Source organism: Apaloderma vittatum, unplaced genomic scaffold (assembly GCF_000703405.1).
Source record: "Apaloderma vittatum isolate BGI_N311 unplaced genomic scaffold, ASM70340v1 scaffold4236, whole genome shotgun sequence".
NCBI classification, from domain to species: domain Eukaryota; kingdom Metazoa; phylum Chordata; class Aves; order Trogoniformes; family Trogonidae; genus Apaloderma; species Apaloderma vittatum.
This window is the reverse complement of record NW_009723301.1, coordinates 260,063-284,268: the sequence shown is the minus strand read 5'-3', so window position 1 is coordinate 284,268 and position 24,206 is coordinate 260,063. Positions and strand designations below refer to the sequence as shown.

The 24,206-nt window shown below is 41.6% G+C and overlaps 1 protein-coding gene across 1 annotated transcript in view; it reads left to right on the top strand.

Annotated features, from left to right (window-relative positions):
- The window catches only part of ARHGEF28 (Rho guanine nucleotide exchange factor (GEF) 28), a 71,594-nt gene extending 49,167 nt beyond the window's left edge, over positions 1-22,427 (top strand). Inside the window, exons 16-33 of the mRNA XM_009872049.1 lie at positions 234-285; positions 862-1,009; positions 1,187-1,308; positions 2,181-2,321; positions 2,766-3,016; positions 3,581-3,703; positions 4,097-4,214; positions 5,077-5,331; positions 6,485-6,561; positions 7,329-7,507; positions 8,175-8,266; positions 9,550-9,732; positions 11,876-12,007; positions 12,728-12,813; positions 16,339-16,377; positions 16,467-16,514; positions 18,311-18,790; positions 22,119-22,427. Of these exons, the coding sequence (XP_009870351.1) occupies positions 234-285; positions 862-1,009; positions 1,187-1,308; positions 2,181-2,321; positions 2,766-3,016; positions 3,581-3,703; positions 4,097-4,214; positions 5,077-5,331; positions 6,485-6,561; positions 7,329-7,507; positions 8,175-8,266; positions 9,550-9,732; positions 11,876-12,007; positions 12,728-12,813; positions 16,339-16,377; positions 16,467-16,514; positions 18,311-18,790; positions 22,119-22,427 (2,835 nt within the window). The remainder of the gene's footprint in view (positions 1-233; positions 286-861; positions 1,010-1,186; positions 1,309-2,180; positions 2,322-2,765; positions 3,017-3,580; positions 3,704-4,096; positions 4,215-5,076; positions 5,332-6,484; positions 6,562-7,328; positions 7,508-8,174; positions 8,267-9,549; positions 9,733-11,875; positions 12,008-12,727; positions 12,814-16,338; positions 16,378-16,466; positions 16,515-18,310; positions 18,791-22,118) is intronic.
- Positions 22,428-24,206: the final 1,779 nt, after the last annotated feature.

Sequence of the window (24,206 nt, the reverse complement as noted above, 5' to 3'; positions counted from 1 at the left end):
TCAGTTTTATACTCTAGTACAAATAATACCATTCTACTTTGAATATTGTTATCTACCAGTAACTAATAAACTTGTACTTACTAATTACTGATAGAAATTAGGTCCATTAATTTAGGACCACTTTCTTGAAGCCCTTTTGTGTGTTGATATATGGAAGTGAGTTACTGACTTTGTTCAGTGTGTAATCAGCTGTCATTTCACTGCAATTTCATAAAATTCTTGGTTTTTTTCAGAAATCCCAGGAGAGGTGCCATAATAAAAACAAAACCCAAGCTTGTGTAACAAGTAAGTTAGGAGGCATAAACCTAGCATTTCTAAGTTAAGCCTTGATTAAAAATCATGGGACTGACAATGTAAATTTTCCTGTGTAATTTTCTGCGTCTCTTCTTTTCATTTCAGTATCTGTGAGAAAGCGTGTGTGTCTTTAATATGAATAGGATTTAAAAAGAAATTACTGTTGAATTGACTCATACTAAAATGAGTGGGATTTTTACCACATTTTGTTTACGTTGAGAACGAAAATCAAAAGTATTCAGTTCTGCCTTGTGCTTTTGAGTATGTAATTTACCGTATGCACAAACATTTGGGTCTCGTATGTTCAGGTTGCAACACTACAGCATGTATGATTTGAGGTTGTTTTCATCTTAATAATGTCCACAGTGGAGCCATTTTGCTTTGTCTGTGTGCTTATCTTTATATTTTGCAGGAGAGCATCACAGTGCTGTACCACAGCGGGCGCATGCTCTTCATACCCAGTATAGGCCAATGTGGGCACCTGAAAGCATTTCTCACTATGAGTGTGCTCTTGATGGCATACTCTGCATCATTTGTCAAAATTTTGTGTCGTGCTTTGCCTCACAGATTCCCTGCCTGGAGACATTTCCCAGATGGTGCTCCCTTCAGTGCATCCTTCCTCCTCTGTGCCTGTTGGACTGTCTGCTGGAAGGAGGGAAGCCCTGCAACAGTCCCACTTCTTATCCAAAAGCGTCCCCAGTGCCAGTTTTGAAAGGTAGGGAAGCTGCCAGGGGACTATGCAAAATAGATCGTTCATCGTTTCTAGGAAAATTGAAAACATTAAATAAATATAGAGGGAGGCTGCCAGGGGGCTACACTAAATACATAGTTCAGCCTTTCTAGGAAAATTGAAACCATTAAATAAATGTGGGATTTTTTTTTTCTGCTGTAGAAGATCTGTGCTGTTTTCTGAACAAGACTCTGAGACTAGCACCTGGAGGTCCAAGTCCCAGTCTGAAGAGATGTTGCAAGCATTAGGGACCTTTTCTTCAATGGATCCTTTTATGATGGAAGGTGAGAAGTATTGCACAGATGTTGCATTTCATAATCTATACTGGAAAATGCAAAACAGAAAAACTGCTTAGATGATATAGAAGACACGTCAGCTGCTAAATGAAGAGCACCTATTTTTGATAACTGTGTCTCTCATTAAAATTACACAGTCAGTTACACTAGTCTTAAAATAAAACTTTTCTTCATTGTAACTATCTCTTTGATAACTTTTAGAATATTTTTATACAATATTTCTATTTTAAAATAACAGGGATAAATGCATTTGGCATCCTTGCAGAAACAAAACAGCAGTATACTTTTGTTCTGCACTCATCTAATCATCTCTGTTGACAGTGTACATTGCAAAATGTAAACCTACATAACTTGTATTCCTCAGTAGCCCCAAAATCTTACCTCCCATGGTGAACTGTCCTCGTGAAATGGCTGCCTGTCCTTGCGAAGTGAATAAAAAGAGGTGTCTTCTGTAGCCAAGTGTGAGACAGATTTTCAAAGCTGAAGGACATCCAGTCACAAAGGATGATGCAGATACACATTTCTGCACATCTACTTTTGAAAAATTTGGATGTTATTTTTAAGTTTTACAAAATTTCTTCAAGCACGGACGTATAAAAAATATTTAAGCTGAGAAAAGAATAATTTTTCTTTTATTCTCTTCCCACACTCTCATGTTTACATTTTGACACATTGCTAATGATAATGCCATCTGGCAAGCTTCTCTGCTGTAAAGCTACTGCCAGTGTTTGTGGAAGCTTTGTCTTAAAGTTCATCCCTGTGATGTGTTCCCCTTCTTATATGAATGGATCTGCATGTGCAAAGGGACTTCCCTTGCTCTTCATATGCCTGGTGATAATGAGATGTTCATTTTGTCATAGATGATGTGGATTTGTCTCAGTGGACTGATCTCTACACAGATGCACAAGAGTTTGAGGCAGAGTCCTGGAGTCTTGTTGTGGATCCAACGTTCTGTAGTAAGCAAGAAAAGGATGTCATCAAGAGGCAGGATGTAATTTTCGGTCAGTATTTCAAACCTTCGTGTAGGTTTAAAGCCAATTTGGTGTGGAAAATAGAGAGTGAACCTACAATTTTTATGTCCAGAAGAATGAATGCTTCAACTCAGAATAATAAGGTTCAAAGAATATTTTTGTCACAAATAACACTGTGTCCTGGAGCTAAGGAAATGGGTAATAGTTGACTACCAGAGACATGTCTATCCTGTTCACAAAATGGTTGAGGTTAGAAGGGACTTCATCCTGTCCCCAGCTCAAGCAGTTGCAATACCAGCTTGTCCAATGGGATGCAGTTGAGAGGACTTTAGCAGAGCCGGATAAATTAAGTCTTCCTATGGACATAATCTATTAGGTTTGAGGCTCACTCAGGAAAAGTGATTATGACTGTTAAGTGTATCTTAGAAGGTGTGCAAAATGTGCTATACAATGATATTTTCTTTTATACTGCAGAGCTGATGCAAACAGAAGTGCATCACATCCATACGCTGTTCATTATGTCTGAAATATTCAGGAAGGGGATGAAGGAAGAACTGCAGCTGGACCACAGTACAGTGGACAGAATATTCCCCTGCTTAGATGAGCTGCTAGAGTTGCACAGGCAGTTCTTCTGCAGGATGAAGGAGAGACGACAGGAATCATGCGAGGCAGGGAGCGAATGTAATTTTGTCATCAGCAGAATTGGAGACATCCTTGTGCAGCAGGTAGAGGCATCAGCTCTGTTTATACTTTATATGCTCAATTTTTTGTGAAGAATTGACTGATGGTGAAAAGGAAGCTGACTGTTCATTTCTTGTATTTTTCTGGCATGGTACATTTCAAGTTGCTTCTAGAACAGCTAACCAACTATTTGCTGGTCACACTTCCATTCCTTGCAAACAGGAGAGTGTGGCTTTTCACCTTCGGTCAGTCAGTTTTCACTCCACTAAAATAAAGAAGCTGAACTGTTTTCTTGTCTAGAGGTGGTGTGGAGATCAGACAAATGCAAATATTTTTGCAAAGAGGTGAAGGAAACACCATTATAATTCTTCTAACAGTCGTTGGCGAGACTGTAGTAGATGCTGCTTGTGCTCTCTCCAGCCTACACTCCTTTTCTTGCTCCTAAAAACAACTATTCTGTGTTCATTCTGTAGTGACAGGCCCTGTTAGTGAAATTCAGACAACTTGAGAAACAAGGATCATAGAAGTTCTGTATTTACAAAATACATTTGTTAAAGGTGTACGCTTTCCTGTGAGATGCAATGTTGAGTACTTATCAATTTCTTCAGTTTTCAGAGGAAAATGCAACTAAAATGAAGAAAATATATGGAGAATTTTGCAGCCATCAAAAAGAAGCTGTTAATCTCTTCAAAGAGCTGCAACAAAACAAGAAGTTTCAGAATTTTATTAAAGTAAGTTTATGTGGAAACATGATCATTACTGACAGAGTGTTCAGGACAAAGATACATGGCATTTACTTAGATTTAGGGCTAAAAATATATTCAGTAACTCACTTCTTATAGATAAGAAAAATGGCAAAGTTTTTTTCTCCTTAGCCAGTGAGCTGATATATTACATTTTTCCTTCAAATTTTAGAAAGCTTTGTCTTCCACTGTGTATTACGCATGTATTCCTGTTACAGTATACCTCATCCCTAAGAGCAGCAACTGTTCCTTGGGGATGGCTCAGATAACACTGCATTTTGTTTTAGCTTATTCTTAATGCACTTAGATCGTATTTCTTATTAGTCAATTGGTGGTTTAATATGCACTTGCTACTTAAGGTATATATTTGTGTCTGTGCAGCTGAGAAATAGTAACCTGTTGGCACGACGCCGAGGAATCCCTGAGTGCATTTTGCTCGTCACCCAGCGTATCACCAAATACCCTGTTCTGGTTGAAAGGATATTGCAATACTCAAAAGGTGAATAAAAGCTGAAGTGCTGCTTCATGTCTGGAATCCTAGTGCGTTTCTAATTTAAAGAGTATATGCTGCTGCAGTATAACAAAAGATGAAATTCACTGTTCTGTAGAGAACGAGGACAACATGAATATCTACTGTTCAGGCAAATGTCACCTGAACAGGATGCCTGGTGTATGTAGCCTTTGCCAAAGTTGGACTGTGCAAATTTTCAGTATTCCAGCTGGGTAAGCTGCGTATTTGTTTTAGGAAAAGATTGTGACTAGGGGATGTGAACTGATTCAGACATGAGTCTGTCCATTCTTTGAAATTAATTCTGGTGGAGTCTCTTAGAAGTAGGCAAACATTTCGTAAGTTACAGTTTGTCAAGCTTGAATTACTTCTGGAATTTCATAGAGGATTTTAGAAATAGCAGTAGTTTGCAGATATTGTCCCCCAAATAAGCAATAAATGAGTGTTGTAGAAAGTTGCACTCCAAATGTAAACCCTTTGTCCTTTCAGGCCTGTTTCAGGGCATTTTTTTGCTTAGCCAGAAGAGTAATATGCTGTATGATTTATTTAGCTAGTGCATTTTTTTAACTGCTAAGAGCTCTTAAATATGTCAGAAGCTGCACAGTGTGTTGTTTTGACTAATGAATAAATCTGAGGTAATCTTTTAATAGGCAGGTCAAAACAAAGGTAGATGCTTCTAGTATTTCTAGTGAATTGCTTGCTGAGTTCAACTTAAAATGTTTATATTTTTTCATATCTACCGTATCTTATCAATTTAAGCTTTGCATCACGTTAATTGTTCCCAGAAAGTAAGGAATTATACCTTCTCTTGAATACAATGACTACTATCACATTTATTTTTTGTTTCATACAGAAGGAACAGAAGAACATACAGACCTGTGCAAAGCCCTTCGTCTAGTTAAGGACATGATCACAGCTGTAGATCTGAAAGTGAATGAATATGAGAAGAAGCAAAAGCTACTGGAAGTTCTCAGTAGAACTGACAACAAAACATATACAAAGCTGAAAAATGGCCACGTTTTTAGGAAGCAAGACTTGATGAGGAAAGAGAGAATACTTCTTCATGAAGGTTTGGTGTACTGGAAGACAGCAACCGGTCGTTTCAAAGGTATTCTGTCTGAGCAGTAATGTCCTTTAATTGCAAATAACACATAGGAGGTTCCACAAAAATGTTAGGAAAAACTTCTTAACTGTTAGAGTGACAGAGCACTGGCACAGGATGCCCAGGGAGGTTGTGGAGTCTCCTTCTCTGGAGACGTTCAAAACCCGCCTGGACGCGTTCCTGTGTGACCTACTGTAAGTGATCCTGCTCTGGCAGGGGAGGTTGGACTAGATGATCTTTTGAGGTCCCTTCCAACCCTTAACACTCTGTGACTCTGTGATATGAAGATTGGTTTAAGAATGAAAATACTTTGTTATGCTGGGTTGCAAACACGAAATTCTGAGGTAATGGCATTGAGAGTATGCCACTAATTACTAGAAGAGTAGTTCCAGAAGCTGCTGTGTTTTGTGGTTGGTCCACTGTATATCTGGGTAAGAAGACAAGTTCACATACAAATCCATCAGCTAAATTTCTTCTTCCAGTCCTCCCCTTCTAGTTCATTGGTTTGCAGTTTCATCCCGTATCACAGAGTCTTGGCTTGTAACTGTATGTTGTTTGCAGTACTGGCCGTTGAAAATAATGCATGAAAAATCACATGCTGGTACTGGGACATCCTTAGTGGAAAAGGAGATCTGAATCCACATTTGGCTAGGGACAAATTTTTGCATGCAAACCTAGAATTTGATTTTTGGTGTTAATCACGTGTAGGGGTTGGTTTTTTTTGGAGCTTACTAATATTTGCTGTACACCTTGATAAAGCTGTCTATTCATCATTATTCTAGAAATACTTTTACCAATGTAATACTATGCTGTGAGTATATGTTACAGCATAGACGAAACAAAACTTGTGTGAACTAGTCTTTGCCAGGTTGCCTCTGAGAGGCCTGGGGAAGCTGTACTGACAGTGGAGAGAGGAATTCGTTCTCTGGGCCCATGCTCCCGCATGACGCTGAAGGATGGTAGCTGGCAGAAAGCATGGTCTCCTCAGGGAGCTAGAAAGTGCAGTTACTTCATAGACACCATAGGCTAATCCAGATATTTCCTGTTTAGTTTACTGTAGGATTCTGTGGGCTATTTATAGATCAGAGATAAAAGAGGAAATTAACTATAATTAAAATTACTTAATTAAAAAACTTTATTTTCCTTTTCTCATTTGAAGACATCTTAGCTCTGCTTCTAACTGATGTACTGCTCTTCTTGCAAGAAAAAGATCAAAAATACGTCTTTGCAGCTGTTGTAAGTATATTGTCAGATACTTCATTATACCCATTGCACTTTTCTTTGCATATTTCTCAAAAATTAGGTCCTTTTCTAGGTTAGTCCCACATAATACCTCTTTTTCCTGAAATCCTAGTAGTGTACTCAGAACATGATTGCAGCTGTAGATTTGAAAGTGAATGAATGTGAGAAGAAGCAAAAGCTACTGGAAGTTCTCAGTAGAACTGACAACAAAACATTAATATGCCAGTATATGGAAAATCAAGTTTATTTTCAAAATTAAATATTTTTCTCAGGGAGAAGGATGGACATAACAAAATAGTATTTTTAGTGTCATGCTTCATCTGATTATTAAGGCAGGAAGTAGAGCAGGCTCTTTCAATTATCTGAAATTAATTTGAACCTCTGGTTCTGTAAAATAAGCCAGAAGAATAATTCTAACTGAAAATTTAGTAGTAAACACACAATAAATGCTATGAAAGGTCATGGAGAAAAGTTCCCAAACTATCTAAATATAAACATTATATGAACACTGTCTCCCAATATCATTGAGCCTCTGGGATTTAGTTTTTAGCACATATGCTATAATATATTTTATAAAATAGTCTAAGGACATATCTGAATACTCAAAACTTGCAGCCTCTTACACCTGGTAAGAGCATACATAGTCTGACTATACCAGGACTAGAATTAGTCCAATTAATTGAAAAATTGTTGTCTTCTTAATGTGTAAATTTTTTAAGAGAGTATTTATTGTTCTCTTGTGTTGTGACTGTTTCCCCCAGGACCAGAAGCCTTCCATTATCTCCCTTCAGAGGCTCATAGTAAGAGAAGTAGCCAATGAAGAAAGGGGGATGTTTCTGATTAGCGCTTCTTCTGCAGGGCCTGAGATGTATGAAGTTCACACCAACTCCAAAGAGGAACGTAACAACTGGATGAGGCACATTCAAGATGCAGTGGAAAGGTAGAGGAAAGGGCTTTGGCTTTTTGTCCTGGCAATCCAAGCAGTTGGGAGGTTGGTTGGGTATTCCTGGCAGTAGACTTTCTGTTCTGCATTGCACTGGGTCCATCTTGTGAGCCTAAATTTTCCTCTGAGCTCAGGATATACAGACCCCAAAGCCTCCCTGTTGCTTCTCCCAAATTTCCCATGTTACTTCTGTTTTCCCACTGAATCAGCAGACCCTTCCTACTCCCCATTGGATGTCCTCACTAGCCATTGTAAGCTTTTGCCACCTTTGCCCTTGGCACTGTGTGCTTTCCAGACTCTTGCAGCTGTCCCTGCAGCCATTTTGGGGAAATCCCCAGCCATGCTTGCTATCTTGGTGTCAGCTCCTTAAAAATGGCAAGGAAAGCGTTGCTCCTCATGGGGCCAAGATTATGCTTAGAATGGCAAACCTGAATGAGGGACAGCCACCCATTTGCTGCACGGTGCAGGCTTACCAGAATTAAAAGGAGTCTTTCAGTTTGGTGTATGTCCAGTTACTGCTTTTCAAAGAAGCAGACAAACAGCATGTTTCTGGATTGTAGCAAAAGTTGGTGCTGATGTTGTGTTCTGTTTATTATGAATGCTGTACTATATACGATGTGCAGGTTTTGCTTTATCTACTTTTGTTTCTCTTCCATCTTTGAAGTTGTCCAGAGGAAGAAGAAGGAAAAAGGAGTGAATCTGATGAGGACAGACGTATTGCTGAAGCCAAAGCATCCAGAATTCAGAAATGTCAAGGTATGGTATGTTTCCTGCCACTCTGAGAGCTCCTGCATCCTGAGAGTTCAATCCTGCGCCCATACTGGCTGGTGGTTTCGGAGCGGCTCCATAGGCAGAGTCACGACAGAGAAAACCGGGGTGGTCTGGTGATATAATGTGTATTTACTGAAAGAGAACAGTTTTTTTTTCTGAAGACTTTTTATTTTTTGCTACATGACTGTGAGTAAAAAAGAAAAAAAAATTAATGCTATATTTCCCAGATTAGCATCAGGGCCAGATAGTTCCATGTTTGTGAAAATATCTCATATCTTCAGTATCTTAAGTATCTTCAGTAATTGTGTGTCTTTGTGCTTGTTTACAGCACTTCATGCTTTGTTGCTGTTATTTTGATCTGGAAATGTAATGGAGAGAGATAAATTCTACTCCTTTGGTTCCCCTACAGTTATCTTTATTCTACAATATCTTTATTCTGCTGTAAGGAAAGAAATTCCAGACATGTTCTTCCTATAGAGAGTGTGTGGGCTGAAACAGGCAGGACACAGGAACAGCCAGAGGGCATGGCTGAACTGGAAAGAGTAGATTTATTCTGACTGCCTGGCAATCTGGAGAACCCTTGCAGCAGCACCCGGCTGAGGCACCCGGGCAGCAATCACACGAGCAGCTCGCCAAGCGGCAGCGCAGGCACAAGGAGATCTCTCCTGGCTAGAAAGCGTGGGGGATCTGTGCCACTGCTTTGTTATGTCTTACTGGCTGCTCTGCCTGAGTTCCCAGGGCTCCCAGGACAGCTTTGCAGGGCGGGAATTGGGGAGAGGCCCCCGCATCTATCCCAGGCCTCTGTTATCTGGGCGCGGGCAGTGCTGCTGGTCGAGCACACGAGGGCAAGCAGTGATCCATCGTGATGTGTGTGTTTTCTGACAGCTCAGGTGCAAGTCGCTTGAGCGAACCTACTGTCGTCCTCGCCAGTCTTTTGTTATATCCTTACAGAGCACCATAGGGAAGGGCGTCCTATGCTGAGACTAGATGTATTTCTTTGACATCGAGGCACCAAGTCAGTGCGTCTTCTGGCTGCTTGATCCAAGTACTTGGAGGTACTTGAGGTCTCCAGAGTGCAGTCAAGGCCACTTCATCAGGGTAGGGCAGTGGCCTGGCTCTCTGCCTAGGTCTGTGCCATGAGGTGAATTTGGTTCCTGGCCAAGTTAGCTCAAGTTAGCAGTATCTATGTGGTATAAGGTGTGAATGGGGAACATGGCTTTGATTGCAGGATAAAAAATATTAAAACAGACTTCAATTTTGTTTGACAGAGTCACTGAGTTACCAGGACCAGCAGATCTGTAGTTATTTGGAAGAGAAGTTGCATATCTATGCAGAACTGGTAGATATAAGTGGGTTTGAGGATGTTCATGTAGAACCTCACCTCCTTATCAAACCTGATTCTGGAGAAACTCCACAGGCTACTTCATTGTTGACAGCAGCACTCAGAGAAGGTGAGTTTGCATGCGGAGAGTGGACTGGTAGTTCAAGATAACAAAGTACAGCCGTGTTGCCTTGTGCTGCCATTCTGTCAAGTCTAAAGAACTGGCAGTGTCAAAATTTGGCAAAGGGCCAAGAGAAGCCTCTCAGGTTTATACTTGTCAAATGTATGAGATGGTACCTGCCAGATTACAAGACAAGGAGTATGTGTAGTGCATAACATATATAAGCAGGCAGGAACATGGTGTTTAGGTTGCATGGTCTACATCATCACTATGAAGTGTGAGGGCATTTTATTGATAACATTGATAAAACTCAGTATGGAATATAAGTCAGTGATGCAACAGTAAATGTCATTTTAGCTAAAATGGCAGCCTATGCTTACACACCTTATTCTGCCCATTTTTAATTTTTACCATCTGTCATGCTAATGTTGGTGTTGATAATGTCTTGGATTTCAGGACTCTTCAGCACACTATAAGGAGTTTACAATTTCTTATACTGTAGTTAATTTGTGGAGATCATTTTCCAGAACAGAAACTCTATGTCCCTGAGTTGATAACAGGCTCTGTAGGAATAAAGCATTTTTCACAGTAGAGAAGGATAGGATTAGGGAGAGCTTAAGCAAATTGGATATACACAAATCCATGAGATGAGACGGGATAAATCCAAGGCTGCTCAGGGACCTGGTCAATATCATTGTGAGGCTGCTTTCTGTCATCTTTGAAAGGTCACAGTGATCAGGAGAGTTTCCTTATAACTTGGAGAATGCAAGTGTCTGCACAAGCCTGTTCAAGAAGGAATATATAGAGAACTACAAAATAGTCAGCCTCACTGATGCCTTTGAGATGGTGATAGAGCAAATCCTCCTGGAAGCCATTTCCAAGAACATGAAGGACAAGAAAGTGACTGGGAACAGCCAGCATGGATTCATCAGGGGCAAATTGTGTCTGACTAACTTGACAGGTTTTATGATGGGAGGAGAGCAGTGCATGTTGTTTACCTTGACATCTGGAAGGCACACAACACTGTCTGCACTGACTGTAGTATCTTTACAGCTGAACTGGTGAGATGCAGGCTGCCCGAGTGGAAAACTGGCTGAACTTCCAAGCTGAAAGAATTGTCATCAGTGATATGATGTCCAGCTGGCAACATGTTATTAGGGGATTCCTTTAGGGGTGGGTCCTGAGACAGATACTGTTCAACACATTTATTAATGAAATTAACTTAGCAAATTCGTGTCTGTCACCAAATAAGGCAGCACAATCAGTGTGCTGGAGACACCACTACAGGTTGGGAAAATGGGCTAAGAGAAACCCCTAGAAGTTGGACAAAGACACATGCGAAGTCCTGCATCTGGGATGGAGTAATACCATGTGTTGGTACAGGCTGAACACTGTCTAGATAGAAATAGCTTTGTAGAAGTGAACCTGGGAGTCCACGAAGGTTGACCACGAAGCAGCAATGCGCCCTTGTGGCAAAGACGGCCAACTGCTTCCCAGGCTGTTGCATCAGGAGGAGAGTTGCCACTGACAGTATTATTGACAGAAGGAGATGATCCTTCCTCTGCTTATTACTTAGCCCCGCGAGTCCTGCCTGGAGTGCTGTGACCAATGCTGGGCTTCCCTGTACAAGAGAGACATTGACAGACTGGAGCAAGTTCAGCAAAGGGTACCAGGATGATTAGAGGTCTGGAGCACATGATATCTGAGGAGAAACTGAGATAGGTGGTGTGTTCAGGCTTGAAAGAAGGCAACTTGGTGCCATCTCGTTGCTGTCCTCAGCTGTCTAACAGGAGGACACAGAGAAACCAGGGGTTTTTTAGGGGCACATGCTAATAGGACGAGAGGCATCAGGTACCAGTTGGGCAGTTCCAACTAAGCCAGCAAAAAAATTATATACCATGAAAGTGATTGAAAACCAGAACAGGTTGCCCAGAAAGGCCATGAAGTCTCCATCTTTTGAGATGTTAAAAGCTACTTTGTGCAAAGCTCTAAACAACCCACTGTAGTCTGAACAACTCTGAGTAGGGTATTGGACTAGATGACCTCTGAAAGTCTCTTCCAGTGTAAAATATTCTATGATTCTATGTCACAGATTTCTTCATTAAGGAGCTAGTTAAGGGGCCTCTGTAATCCTGCATGTTTTCCTCTCTAGTTGAAAGTCTCCATGTTGCTGTAAAGACAGCACAACTGAGTGAAACAGACGGATCACCAGGGGAAAATACTGAGGAGTTAAGTGTGAAGCACAGATTTAGTGCTAATGAAATCTTGGAATCTGTTCCTGGTGGTGAGTGAAATTTGGTGCTTTTACATATTCAGTGTGCTAAAATAATTCATACTGCATTGTTTCTTTTGGAAACCTTTTTTAATCTGTGACAGAATCAATAGAAAATAATGTAATAGGAGTTGTCTTTGGTCAAATGCTCAGATGGTGTAAGTCGTTGTGTAACTTCATTGAAGTGAATGGATGGTGTGCATTCACTGCACCTTTTCTCTAGCACATGCCTGCATTCAGCAATATTGAATCAGATTTGCATATCTCCATATGCTCTCTCACCACTATTGCTCAGCTCCACAGAAAATCTATATTGCAGTATGGGCCGTTTCCCAGGGCAGCCAGTTTTTGTTAGAAGGCCTGAAAACCAGGACTCACTTTCCAGTAATTGCAGCTGTAAAAGGTAGCATGGATTTCTTGTAACAAAATGCAGATAAAAGTCCTGTAAAAAACACTGTTGCAGAACATTTTTAGTGATACAGCTTACTTATCTTCAAACTTTCATAGGTGAAACACTACTAATTTTTAAGGTGGGAAAACCAAATTGTCCCCTCTGTGCCATCCTGGCTTCCAAATTTGTTTTTCCCCATCCTAGAATCCATTATATAACTTCAGATTACATAAATCTCTATTTTCAGCATCCTGTCAGTAGCTATAAAAAATGTGTGTCCTTTTTTTCTCTATTCAGAATATGCCTTGATATCTTGTGTTTTTTGGGCCTGTATTTGCTAGATGCAGAAATAAAAGAAGTTGAAGAGCCATCTGAAGTCGATGTCAGTGTTGAAACGGAAATGGCAGATGCCAATCTAGAGGATAAGGTATTGTAACAGATTTTTCTTTCTGTGTTGCACATAGCACTCTGGACACTGGGAATATCAATGCTGTCCAAACTTTTATGGGGTATCTAAAGACTATTCTAAAACACAAAGCGTGGGATAGGCACATTTCACCCAAATCTGGATAATTCAGTTTAATAGAGGTCACTCTATTAATAATGAAGGTTTAAAAGCAATCATAAACAATCAAAATGCAGAACAGTTTTCGTGCCAGGCTTACAGGTTGGTGGGCTGTATTAACAGCCACAGTGTTTTTATACCACTTATATGGGCTGCTTAAGATCATGGTTCTCCACTGTCATCATTCAATACATCTATCTCTATGGTGCTGACAATAGTATTCCCTATACTCCCTCCTCCTGTTCACAGAATGATGAAAGTCTCCTGCAGTGACAGAGATGTCAGGTAATGCAAGGAAGACTTATGTATTGGAAGAACTTCATTCTGAGAATAATGACGTAAAATAGGATGGATTGTCTTACACCAGCTTGCTTCAGAATTTTGAATTACATCAAAATGAAGAAATTAGAGATTAGAAGTGAAACTACTCAGTTTTCAAAGTCCTATAATTCATAAGCAGATCTGGGGAAAAAGGAGAATCAAAAGTCAGTTCTGGGCAGAGTTAGGAATAGTAAATTTCGTGTTGCAGAAGAATGTTCGAGTAAAAGAAGTTTGAATTACTGTGTGGAAATAAAGTGAACTATAATTGCGGAGTCCTTAGGTGGAGAAGCAGGACCACAGATGGAGTAAAAGGGATAGACAAGAATAGAAGATATGTGACTTGAAATGGAAAGCAAAGTTTGCTAGAAAAGGAGATAATCAGCATCAGCATACTATGTTTGCATCAGATCTGAAAGAGGACTTGCGTGCCTGAAACCGTGAGGGTTTTTTTCTAGCTATTTCTGGAAGACTCTTGCTAATACACTAATCTGCCTATAACCTTGCCTCATGTTTAGCTCTAGGTCATCTTACCAGACTGCTGTGTTAGAAAGGAATAGGAAGAGAAGTGTGTGTGGAGGAAATAGAATGAAACCCAAGAGTGCAAGTAAGGGAGCACAGAGGCTATATGAGGGGAAACAAGATAAGCTAATAGAGGACAGAGGGTCTCAGATCTAAGCAGTTAAAAGTTCCAGTAGCTCCACGTGAAAACACTGCCATTGGGGTTATAGAGAAGGTAAAAGGCAGGCTTTTCTCAGAGATACGTAGGAAAAAGGCGAGCATCCAGTATGACAAGTTACAGCAAGGGAAATTCTGACTGTGTATAAGGGGAAAAAGTCATTGCAAGGGTGATCAAGCAGAAAGAGATTGTACAGATTGTGGGATCTCCATCTTTGGAAGTTCCCCAGATTCAACTGGAGAAGGCCCTGAGCAGTCTCATCTAACTTTGAAGCTAGCCCTGCTTTGAGCTGCATTTGGACCAGAGGGATGTGCAGCAAACTCTTCCACCTAAGCTGCTGTTTTGGTCAGCCCAGGTAGAACTCTTTTTTCTACTGTGTCAGAATCAGACTTACCAGGAGGTGGCAGAACGAGCAAACAAAACAGGCAAGGCGAGGGCTTTCAAGGGTGGAAGACGTTCCGCCTACCTGCCTTGGGGCTGCTGGCGGTACAGTCCTGGTGTTGCGGGGTGGCAGCCCCGGGCTCAGGCCAGCTAAGCTGAGAAAACCAAGAGTTGGACAGACAGAGTGAAAGCCTCAAGCTCGGGGGGTTAGATGCTGACCAGGCAGAAGGAAGAGCGCTGCCTGTGCAGCACGTGGGGTCCCAAACAGGCTGCTGTGAGAGGTGGTCCCCATCTCACCCACCCTGCCTTGCAGTCACATGCTCGGAGGGGTTGTCTGAGGCGCTGTGCACGCAGCCTGCCCTGGGATCTGACCGTCCTCATCTCCACTGTTGCTCATCACTGTGAACGGAGGTGCTAGGGAAGAGTGGCAAGGAGGTGGTGGTGACCCACAGCACAGGTTGAATAAGCAGCTGTATATGTTGCTTTGGACCTAGCTGGGCTCACAGTGTTGTGCTGAATCTGTAGCAGTGCAGCTGGCCATGCTGCTGTCACCCCAGCTAGCTCATCTAAACCTGCCTTGGGCTCATCCCCCAGCGGTCAAGTGGACCTGCAGTAGGGAGACCACAGGCGCCTGGGCTGGCCACTGGATAACCCTTGGCCGTGCCAAAGCCAGGTAAGCCTTTAATCCATCTGTACACCTCCTTTAGTAAATTAAAAAGGGCTTCAAAAATGGAAAGAAACTCATGATATGTGAAAGAGCATGGGGACTCTCCTTCATACGCTTGCTCTTCCTCACCCTGCCAGCATCTCCTTCTCCTCCCTCTCAGCCCTACTCTTCCTCCTTGCCTGCTGTTGATCTTGGCCACCCAGGAGGGGGATAGTGGAGCTCCTTCGTGCCAATCCTTGTGCTGCATAGAAGCACGAGCAGAAAGTTCTCTGCTTCTCACAGTGGAGGCGAGTAGTTGCTCCTGCATACAGTGAGAAACGGAGGAGGTGAAGATGTGGAGAGGGAGTAGAGGAAAGTATGGAAGGGAGATAATGAGTGAGGGGGGTGGAGGAAATGATGCAGCCGGTGCTCCCTTTCCCCCAAGCTTGTCTGTGTTAAACTGTGCTTTGGGGCCTCACCTTTTTCATCTTGTTTTCGGTTATCGCAGCTAAATGGAGCAGCTGCTTTGCTCTTTGTGGTGGAAAATGAGTCTCAGTAGAGAACTTAGAAGAAGCAGAGAGAGAACAAATACTCCCCAAACTCTTCTCTGCTTCTCTGAAAAAAAGAAAAAAAGTAGAAAAATTGCACAGGAAGTCTTTTCAGCATAGCCTGAGAAGGGATTGTGTTTTATTTATCCACTGTTTCACCTTATCGTTCTCAGAGGAGGTGTTCTTCATGCTGAAGGGATTATGGGTGGCTTCACCCCATAAATTTAGAAAGTTTCTTAGGAAAAGGGAGCAGGGTGGAAAGTGTAAAGCATCTGAGCCTTGCTGCAGTGGACAATGGTAAAACCATACTGGTGCGTTCTGCGGAGTATAGTGGACACGCAGCCTTTGCTTAGCACCTCACACTACGTTTCTTTGCCATAATGTGACATCTGCTAGATTCTTGTTACATTACTATCTCAGTTTTTGAAGAGTCTTGTGCTGTTTCATCCTCCCATAAGTAATCTAAACCCACTACACTGTATATACAGAAGTCTGGTTACTGTATTTCAAAACTGTCAGGTAAACAAGGAATGAGTAGCATTGTCACAAGAGGATTAAAATTGTGGATGAAATATTTTTATTTTTACAGTTGTGCTTAGAATCTCTAGTGATTTCTGCGGAAACTCCAGTGTTGGTGAATTATTAGACTTCATAGGTTATTGCTTCTGTCTTTTTTCACATACCCACAAAAAGGTTTGACTCAGCACTGCATGTATTAGTGATGTGAATGTCTCCACTAGTTTAGAAAGAAATACCTAGATAATACAATTCTAAAATTAAAAACTACTTTTTAAAACAAAATGTGTTTATTTTAGGGAGGAAGTATGAGTTTCCCAGGGTCTACAGGGACAGAGGTGAGTTTATTTAAACGCCAGACAGAATATAGTAAGTATTTAGTTAACAGTGGTCAAATCTTTGAAAATCCTTCTCTTTTATTTTCTAGGTTGTACAAGCAATCCAGAATTTAACCCGCCTCTTGTACAGCATACAGGTGACTACTCCACTGCTAACTTTGTAGAGTTATTAGTCTTAATAATTTTCTTCTCAAGGTTTGTTTCCATCTTACCCCACTTTCAGACATGATATCAGTGAATACTTAACCTCTACTGACTATTGCAAAAGTTGTCATATAGTCTATTTTCACTCTGCATCAGTGGTAGATTTCTTCTAAGAAGTGAAGAATGCTTGCTTGCTTGCTTGGAGATCAGTCCTCCAGTAAACGGATATGTATACAGTCCAAAAATCTAGGAGGAGAGTAAAATGATGGCTCCAACTGAACAGATGTAAATATTGAGAAGTTTTAGTATTTTGTTTAGAATACTCTCCTGGCAGCTAGTAAACAGTGCCTCTGCCACTTAAGTAGCAAACGCAACCCATTTTAGATATTTCAGTCTCAATTAGCATGTATTCTGTAGGACCTTAGTCTGAAGTTTTTTCCTCTTTTTTACTAAGTTTGACCATTTTAACTTATTTTTTATTTTTATTTAGATGCAGTTTTATAGTTCTGTTTTCATTCAAGAATGTTTTATTTCTAGACCCTCTTGATATTAGCATATTTTGTAATAGTCCTGGAAGCCTTAGGCTTAATTAAGTGGATTGAAGCAATGCAAAAGCAAAGTAAAAAGTTTGTAATTCATGCAAAACTTTTTAAAAATTGAAAAATGGATAGCTTAACACCAGAGGGGCAGTCAAATAATGACTGAGATCATGCCTTGATTGTTCAGACTATGAGTTGGCAATATAGGTGCAGAGAAACAAGCAAAGGCCCCTTTTCTTGCCCTGTTTACAGATCACTGGAACTGGCCCAGTACTAGAGGAGAAGTCAAGAGAAGTGGCAATAGTGTAGCATTAAATTAGAGTGGGAATTGCATAGAGTTAAAAACTCTTTCTGAGATGGATGGCATGAGGTAGTGGGGCTGTGGGAATTCTCTGCGAATGTCTGCTAAGGTAGATTCCCATGTTAGCTCTTAAAGATAGGCCGAGCAGTAAGTGCCACAGCAGATCAAGGGCTTTCTTGCTTTTCTTTCTTCTTAATCCCAGCTGTTTATTTTTGTGTTGTTGGAAGATCTCACAATCTTTAATGCAAACAATGTCACAACATCCTTGTGAAGGACAGAATAAAGTGTGGTCGATTGTAAAATAAATTGTTGAAATGTCAAAATAGAAATCATTACAAGATGTCATTTTTTTGCTGGCACAGATATCTCAGTCAGGTACATGTAGCAGTATTGTCCTGATGGCATGGCTGCATTGGCAGTTGCCTGTAGGACTGATGTTAGTAGGACTGTTGCCTGTTAGCAAGGAAAGCCATAGGGTTGGAGTTAGCTGTCTTGGAAACATGCAGTTTTATCTGTATAAGCCACATCTGTGTTAGGAATACTTTGCTGAGTGTAGCATTCCCAGTGCCTTAATGCCCTCTTTAACTGTGAGAAATCATTTTTCCTATGTGACTTAACATCCTCTGACAGAGGATACAGTTACAGACCTCAGCTGTAACTGAAGTGCATATGCACAGCTGTACCATAAACATATAGAATAATACTAAGTGTAAACCAGAAGCCATGTTAGAGAACTCAAAATGGACAGGAGCTTTTAGAAACATCTCTTAGTAAAGACAAAAACACAGAATTTTCTCTACTTGCATAAGGAATAACCTCCCGAAAAGCATTAAACACTGATATTATGGGAGGTTGAAGTATTTTTGTATAATGCTTCTATGTAAAAATAGAGAAATTAATTAATGCTAATATTTAAATATTTGTGTCTGATTTTTGTTGTGGTATCTAGGCAGCACTAGCTATCCAGGACAGCCACAGAGAACTCCATAGGTTACTCCTGCTAGAGAATGAGAAGACTGGTCGGGTCCGTGGTTCTCGGCTAAACCTCCTTCTGGAACAAGAAAAATACCGGAATCTGGAAAAACAAAGGGTGGAGCTGGCCAACATACACAAACTGAAGCAGCAGTTTCAGCAAGAGCAGCAGCGGTGGCTGCGTGAATGTGACCAGCGGCAGCAGGAGCAGGAGGCGAGGGAGAGCCGGCTGGGGCAGCGGGCAAGGGAGTGTGGGTGCCAAGAGGAGCTGCTGGAGCGGAGCCAGCAAGGCTTGGCACTGCAGCTGCAGGAGTACCAGCAGAGCCTGGAGAGGCTCCAGGAGGGGCAGAAAATGGTGGAGAAAGAAAGAGACAGTGTGAACATGCAGAAGAGGGTCTTCTGGCACTGGAAGCACAGTCAAAAGAGTAGCCTCTTGTCATCCACAGACAACAATGAGGTGCGTATTTCCCTGCTGTAATTATATCCCCACCTGCAGACTTAGAGAGACTTTCCTTGATGAGTAGACCTGTATGTCTGAGGTTTGTTGGTTGGTAAGCGTGTGAGAAGCTGAGGTTCAGGCATGTCCAAGAGTTTTGTTTGAACCTCATGAAGTTTGACCTGGGGAGGAACAACCGCATACACTGCTGTGGGCCACCCAGCTGGAAAGCAGCTTTGCAGAAAAGGACCTGTGGGTCATGGTGGACAGCAAGTTGCACTTAAGCCAACAGCCTGCCCTTTCACGAAGAAGGCTAATGGTCTCCTGGGCTGCATTAGGAAAAGTATTGCTAGTAGGTCAAGGGAGGTGATCCTTTCCCTCTACTCCAGCCATACCTGGAGTTCTGTGTTTGGTTCTGGCTCCCCAGTACAAGGAAAACATAGAGCTGTGGGATGGTTGCAGATAGAGCAGGGGAGAGGCTGTCATAGATAGAATCGTAGAATCATAGAATCATAGAATGGCCTAAGCTGGAAGGGACCTTAGAGATCATTTTAATCCAGCCTCCCTGCCGCCAGGGATGCCACCTGTTGACTAGATCAGACAACACATGGGGACTGTCAAGTGGAGATGTCTGAGGGGCATCTCTCCTGTGAGGAAAGGTTGAGACTGTTCAGCCTGAGAAGAAAAGGCTCATGGGTATTTTTTTTAGTATATATAAATACCTAAATGGAGGGTGTAAAGAGAAGGGAACCAGGCTGTTTTTAGTGGTGCCTAGTGACAGGACAAGAGGCAACAGTCGCAAACAGAAACACAGGAGGTTCCCTCTGAACCTCAGGAAATGATTTTTTCCTGTGAAAGTGACAGAGCACTGGCACAGGTTACCCAGCAAGGTTGTGGAGTCTCCATCATTTGAGATGTTAAAATCCATCTGTACATTGTCCTGGGCAACCAGCTCTAGGTGGCCCTGCTTGAGCAGAGAGGTTGAATCAGATGACCTCTAGAGGTCTCTTCCAGTCTCAGCCATTCTCTGATTTTTAAACTGGATGCCCTATGGAAGCCACACTCAGAACAATGGATTTTAAATTTAAGAGATGGAAATTGTGTGAGAATCTGTGTTTTATTATGCTTTGCCTCTGTGTTTGCCAGACCCATTCTGTCTTTTGCCTCTTTTAGGAAAGATAAATTATTGTAATGCTTGAGCCATAGAAAACGTGTAGCACTTGGTTTAGTGGTTGTGGTAGTGTTGGGTTGACAGTTGGACTTGATCTTGGAGATATTTTCCGACCTTAATCATAGAATAGCCTAAGCTGGAAGGGACCTTAGAGATCATTTTAATCCAGCCTCCCTGCCGCCAGGGACGCCACCTGTCGACTAGATCAGGCAACACATGGGGACTGAACGGGAATCGAAACCGCGACCTTAGCGTTGTTAGCGCTACGCTCAACTGACTGAGCTAACCGGCCCCCTTAATGATTCTGTCATTCTGTGTAAAGTTTTTAGTGAAGTCTTTGGCTGCTGTCCTTATTCCTGGACAACAGCACTGTCTCCAGTGAGGAAAAGTGGCTGCTTTAGGAGCTGGATGTGCCAGGTGAATCCCACATGTCAGGTCCTGCTGTCCTGCTCCCCTGAGAAACAAGCAGTCCCTTAAGGGAAAGCGTTGGTGTGTGGCTCCATCACTGTAATTAATTGTTGAGTGATGTGACTTAAAGTAATTCTGAAGCTGCTTAAGCGTTTAATACTAAAAATTAGTAAGTTTCTGTTGAGAGTGAAGAATAGACCGATTCTGAACTCATCTGTCTGCATGCTCACCTTCCAGGTGCGACTTGGCTTCTAGTCCCTGCCTGCATGAGCATGGTCTTGATTTCCATTACTGTTCCCTAAAGCACCTGCAAATCAAAACATTTTGTGTGGCTTTTGCATGTATTGAAAGCTCACTGACTTAAACAGCTTTTTTCCCCCCTCCAGGTTTTCATTTTCACAAGAAAATCTGTAGGGCCTTTTTTCAGGCCATCAGCTCCCTAGTTCTTCAGCTGGCAACTGACCCATAATGGGCAGTGACCATTCTGCATCTAAGCCTGTACCTGCATGAGGAGGCGAAGGATTGCCCTCTGACCTCCCCCTTTTCATCCAGCTTGTGTGAACACCATGTGAACATGACATCCATATATGCCTTCTCAGCCCAAACAGTGAAGGCAATTCTTACTAGTATAGCTTAACGGTACAATTTTGATTTGTTTGACAATGCTTAAGAAGTGGATGATAAAACCAAAACTGAACTTGCCTGTCAGCTTCAATGGAAACGTCTTCTGAAATCTTTAGAGGAAGTTGAAGGATGATAGCCTGATGCGGGGATGGCCAGGATCACACAGACAGATAGGCAAACTAATGAAATGCTGAGTGTCAAAGAGTAGCAGTTCTTAACCTAGTATTTCATGTGCAAGACTACTTGTAGTTTTATTTCAAGTACAATACCTGGCTTTGGATGCATTCCAGCCCTTGGGATCATCTTTGTCTTGTGTTTTCCACTACCATACTCCTTGCAGCAGGAGAGCTGGCTGAGTAGCAGCTTGCCAGTTGGATGGTATTCCCAGCGCAATGTTTTTGCCATTACACTGAGCTTGGCTACTTCTGGATGGCCAAGCATTGCAGAAACTCAACGCTGTTACCTCTGCTGTTTCGTTGGCTTGGCCTTGATAAACACCTGCAGGAAGAGACTCTTTGCAGGAGTTGCAGTTTCAGCCCCTGGGAGCAATTGCCCCTTGCTGATTGCTGTTTGCCATTGCCAGTTTGACTGCTGAAGTCCTGTTCCCTGTGATTACCCATCTGTGTGAGGTCCAGCCTTACTTCTGGATTACAGTGCACACAGATTCACATATGTGAAGCGATATCTTATTGAGCCACAAGACAAAATATTAACCTGCTAAAAAGAGTCAGCAGAGCTCAGTGCATCACAAGGAGCAGCCCTTTATTGTTCGCCATTTTGAAATTGTTACTGAATTATCCTGGGCTTTGAGGGGAGCTAAAGCAAAGTGTACTAGGTTATCAATGCCTGTTCCTAAACACACATCCAATTTAGCATGTTTAGTGGTTAACTTCTGGGAATCTAAGTGACTACTTGCTATGAATCCCCATTCTGTCTGGCACTTAATTTTGTGTATGCTGATATAAGGGTTCTTCAGGACAGCTTTTTTAGTCATATGGTTTAGTTTTAGGTAGTCCTGCAAGGAGCAGGGTGTGGGACGCAGTGGTCCTTACGGGTCCTTTCCAACTCAAAATAAGCTGTGGTTCTATGGTTCTGATGCTGGACAAAGGAGACATTGCTGTTATGTGTTTTTCTCGTCTTCTGCAGATAATAGGACATAATCAGTCGGACAGCTTACATGGTGAAAATACGTTCTACTTAAATGAAGCTGTAGTGTGTGTGTCTCTAAACAGTCTCAACAGATCAGATTCTTCTCTCGTTTATGAGGACGGTGTGCCTGGGCTGAACATCTCCAATTCGGATATAGCAAGGACTAATGAAAGTCAGATGGATCTCAAAATGGACACTTCTTGTCAGCCAGCGTTAACCAGTGCACTGTGGAAATCCACTGGTCCTTACCAGCAGATGTCTTTTTCCTGCAAAAGCAACAAGGATGCCTTTAATAATGGTAATTAACACTTTATTTAATTAACAAGAGATATGAGCACTTTGCTGCCTCTCAGAATGAACAGTCCTATGACTGAAGACAGCTTGGTGGTGATGGAAGCAATAGATTTTGCTTAAACAATTGCATGCCACTTTGTAACCTTGATGAGTGTATGTGAGAAAATGAACAGAACAGACATACAGAAAACTTTTGGAAAAAAAGCCACAAAACCTCTGTTCATGTCTGTGGTACTGAGTGGTGTTCTCTCCAGATTCTTTCCCAGTGCTTTTTGGCTTGTGTTTTTTTATGTGAGCTGAAGTTACTCTTGCTATTTCAAGTGCAATTTATTGGGTGTTGTAGGGCATCTATGCATTACTTGATGATTTCTAGTTAGACTAGCTTTTGATTAACCATCTTAAATTATAATCAGTAGTCAAACACCCTTTTCCTCTTCTTCATTGAGAGTTAAATGAAAATATCTTGAAAGACTGTAGTTGTGGAAAGAGAATTACGTCACTTCTAAGGGATAATAGAATCTCTGACGATAAGTTTCCATGTTAGTAAATACAGCTTTTGCTGCATTAACTTTCTTTATTCTTGTATTTTACCAGAATCCACAAAGATAGGTTGCATGGCAGTTATTGGCAGTGAGGACCAAAATGCATGGAAGAGGCCACATATCTGAGCACTGCATTGCACAGAATCATAGAATGGTTTGAACTGGAAGGAACCTTAAAGACCATGTAGTTCCAATTCCCCTGCCATGGGCAGGGGCACTTCCCATGTAGACCAGGTTGCTCAAAGCCCCACCTAGCCTGGCCTTGAACACTTCCAGGAATGGGGGGTCCACAGCTTCTCTGGGCAACCTGTTCCAGTGTCTCACCAGCCCCATAGTGAAGAATTTTTTCCTAAAGGACTTAAAAACATGCTAATGAGAAACTCTAAACTATTGGTGGTTTACTTCTAATGTTTCACAATGCTAGTTTCTATCTGAATCTTTCATTATTATGAGACTTGTAGAACAGCATGTGAAAATAAAACAGCTAAAAGTCTTAGGGGACAGTGGTGCGCTTTTGGTGTAATAGACCAAGTAATCTGCTCCTGCATAGTTTGAAATTCAAGTGAGACATGGCAAGTCAACACTGCAGCAATGCCCGAGCTCCCATTTTTTGACACTTGGCAGGATGGCTTCTGTTCTCACACCAGCTGCATGCAGGTCATGTCACAGCAAGACCAGTGGGCAGCAGGATCAGAAGTTGAAAACATATGCAGTTAAAATATTTTTTAATTGTCTCGGGTCAAATATTGAAGTTGTTCAAATAAAAAGTCTTTGATTAAAGAACTTGTTCCTTAGTATTCCTTGTAATGTATTAAGCAGATATCCACTGCAGACTTTCTAGTCCTTGGACTGCCAAAATAGCATTATATAATCAAAGGCAGGTCAGGCTAGTCTCATTGCCACAATCAGCAAACCAAGCTGATTAGTAAAAGAGATTAATATTTCCAAAAATGCCTAAATAATTAGTCTGGTTAAACTTGTTCTAGTTTGACTGGAGTTGCCATTTTAGTAGTAAGTTAGCAAATTTGAAAAGGAACACATCTGTGGTTTCAAACCTCTCAAAAGTGGATTAGGTTGCACTGGCAAATCTTCAGATGCAAGCTAACCAGGATACTTTCTATTGAGCCCACATGAGAGCATCTAGTTTAATTAAACTGGCTTGTACCAGTTTAATTGCACTGATTCTAAGATAAGCTGGTGGAGCTTCTGTATGTAAAGATGCCCTTCATCTACAGTGGGTCAGCTTTGT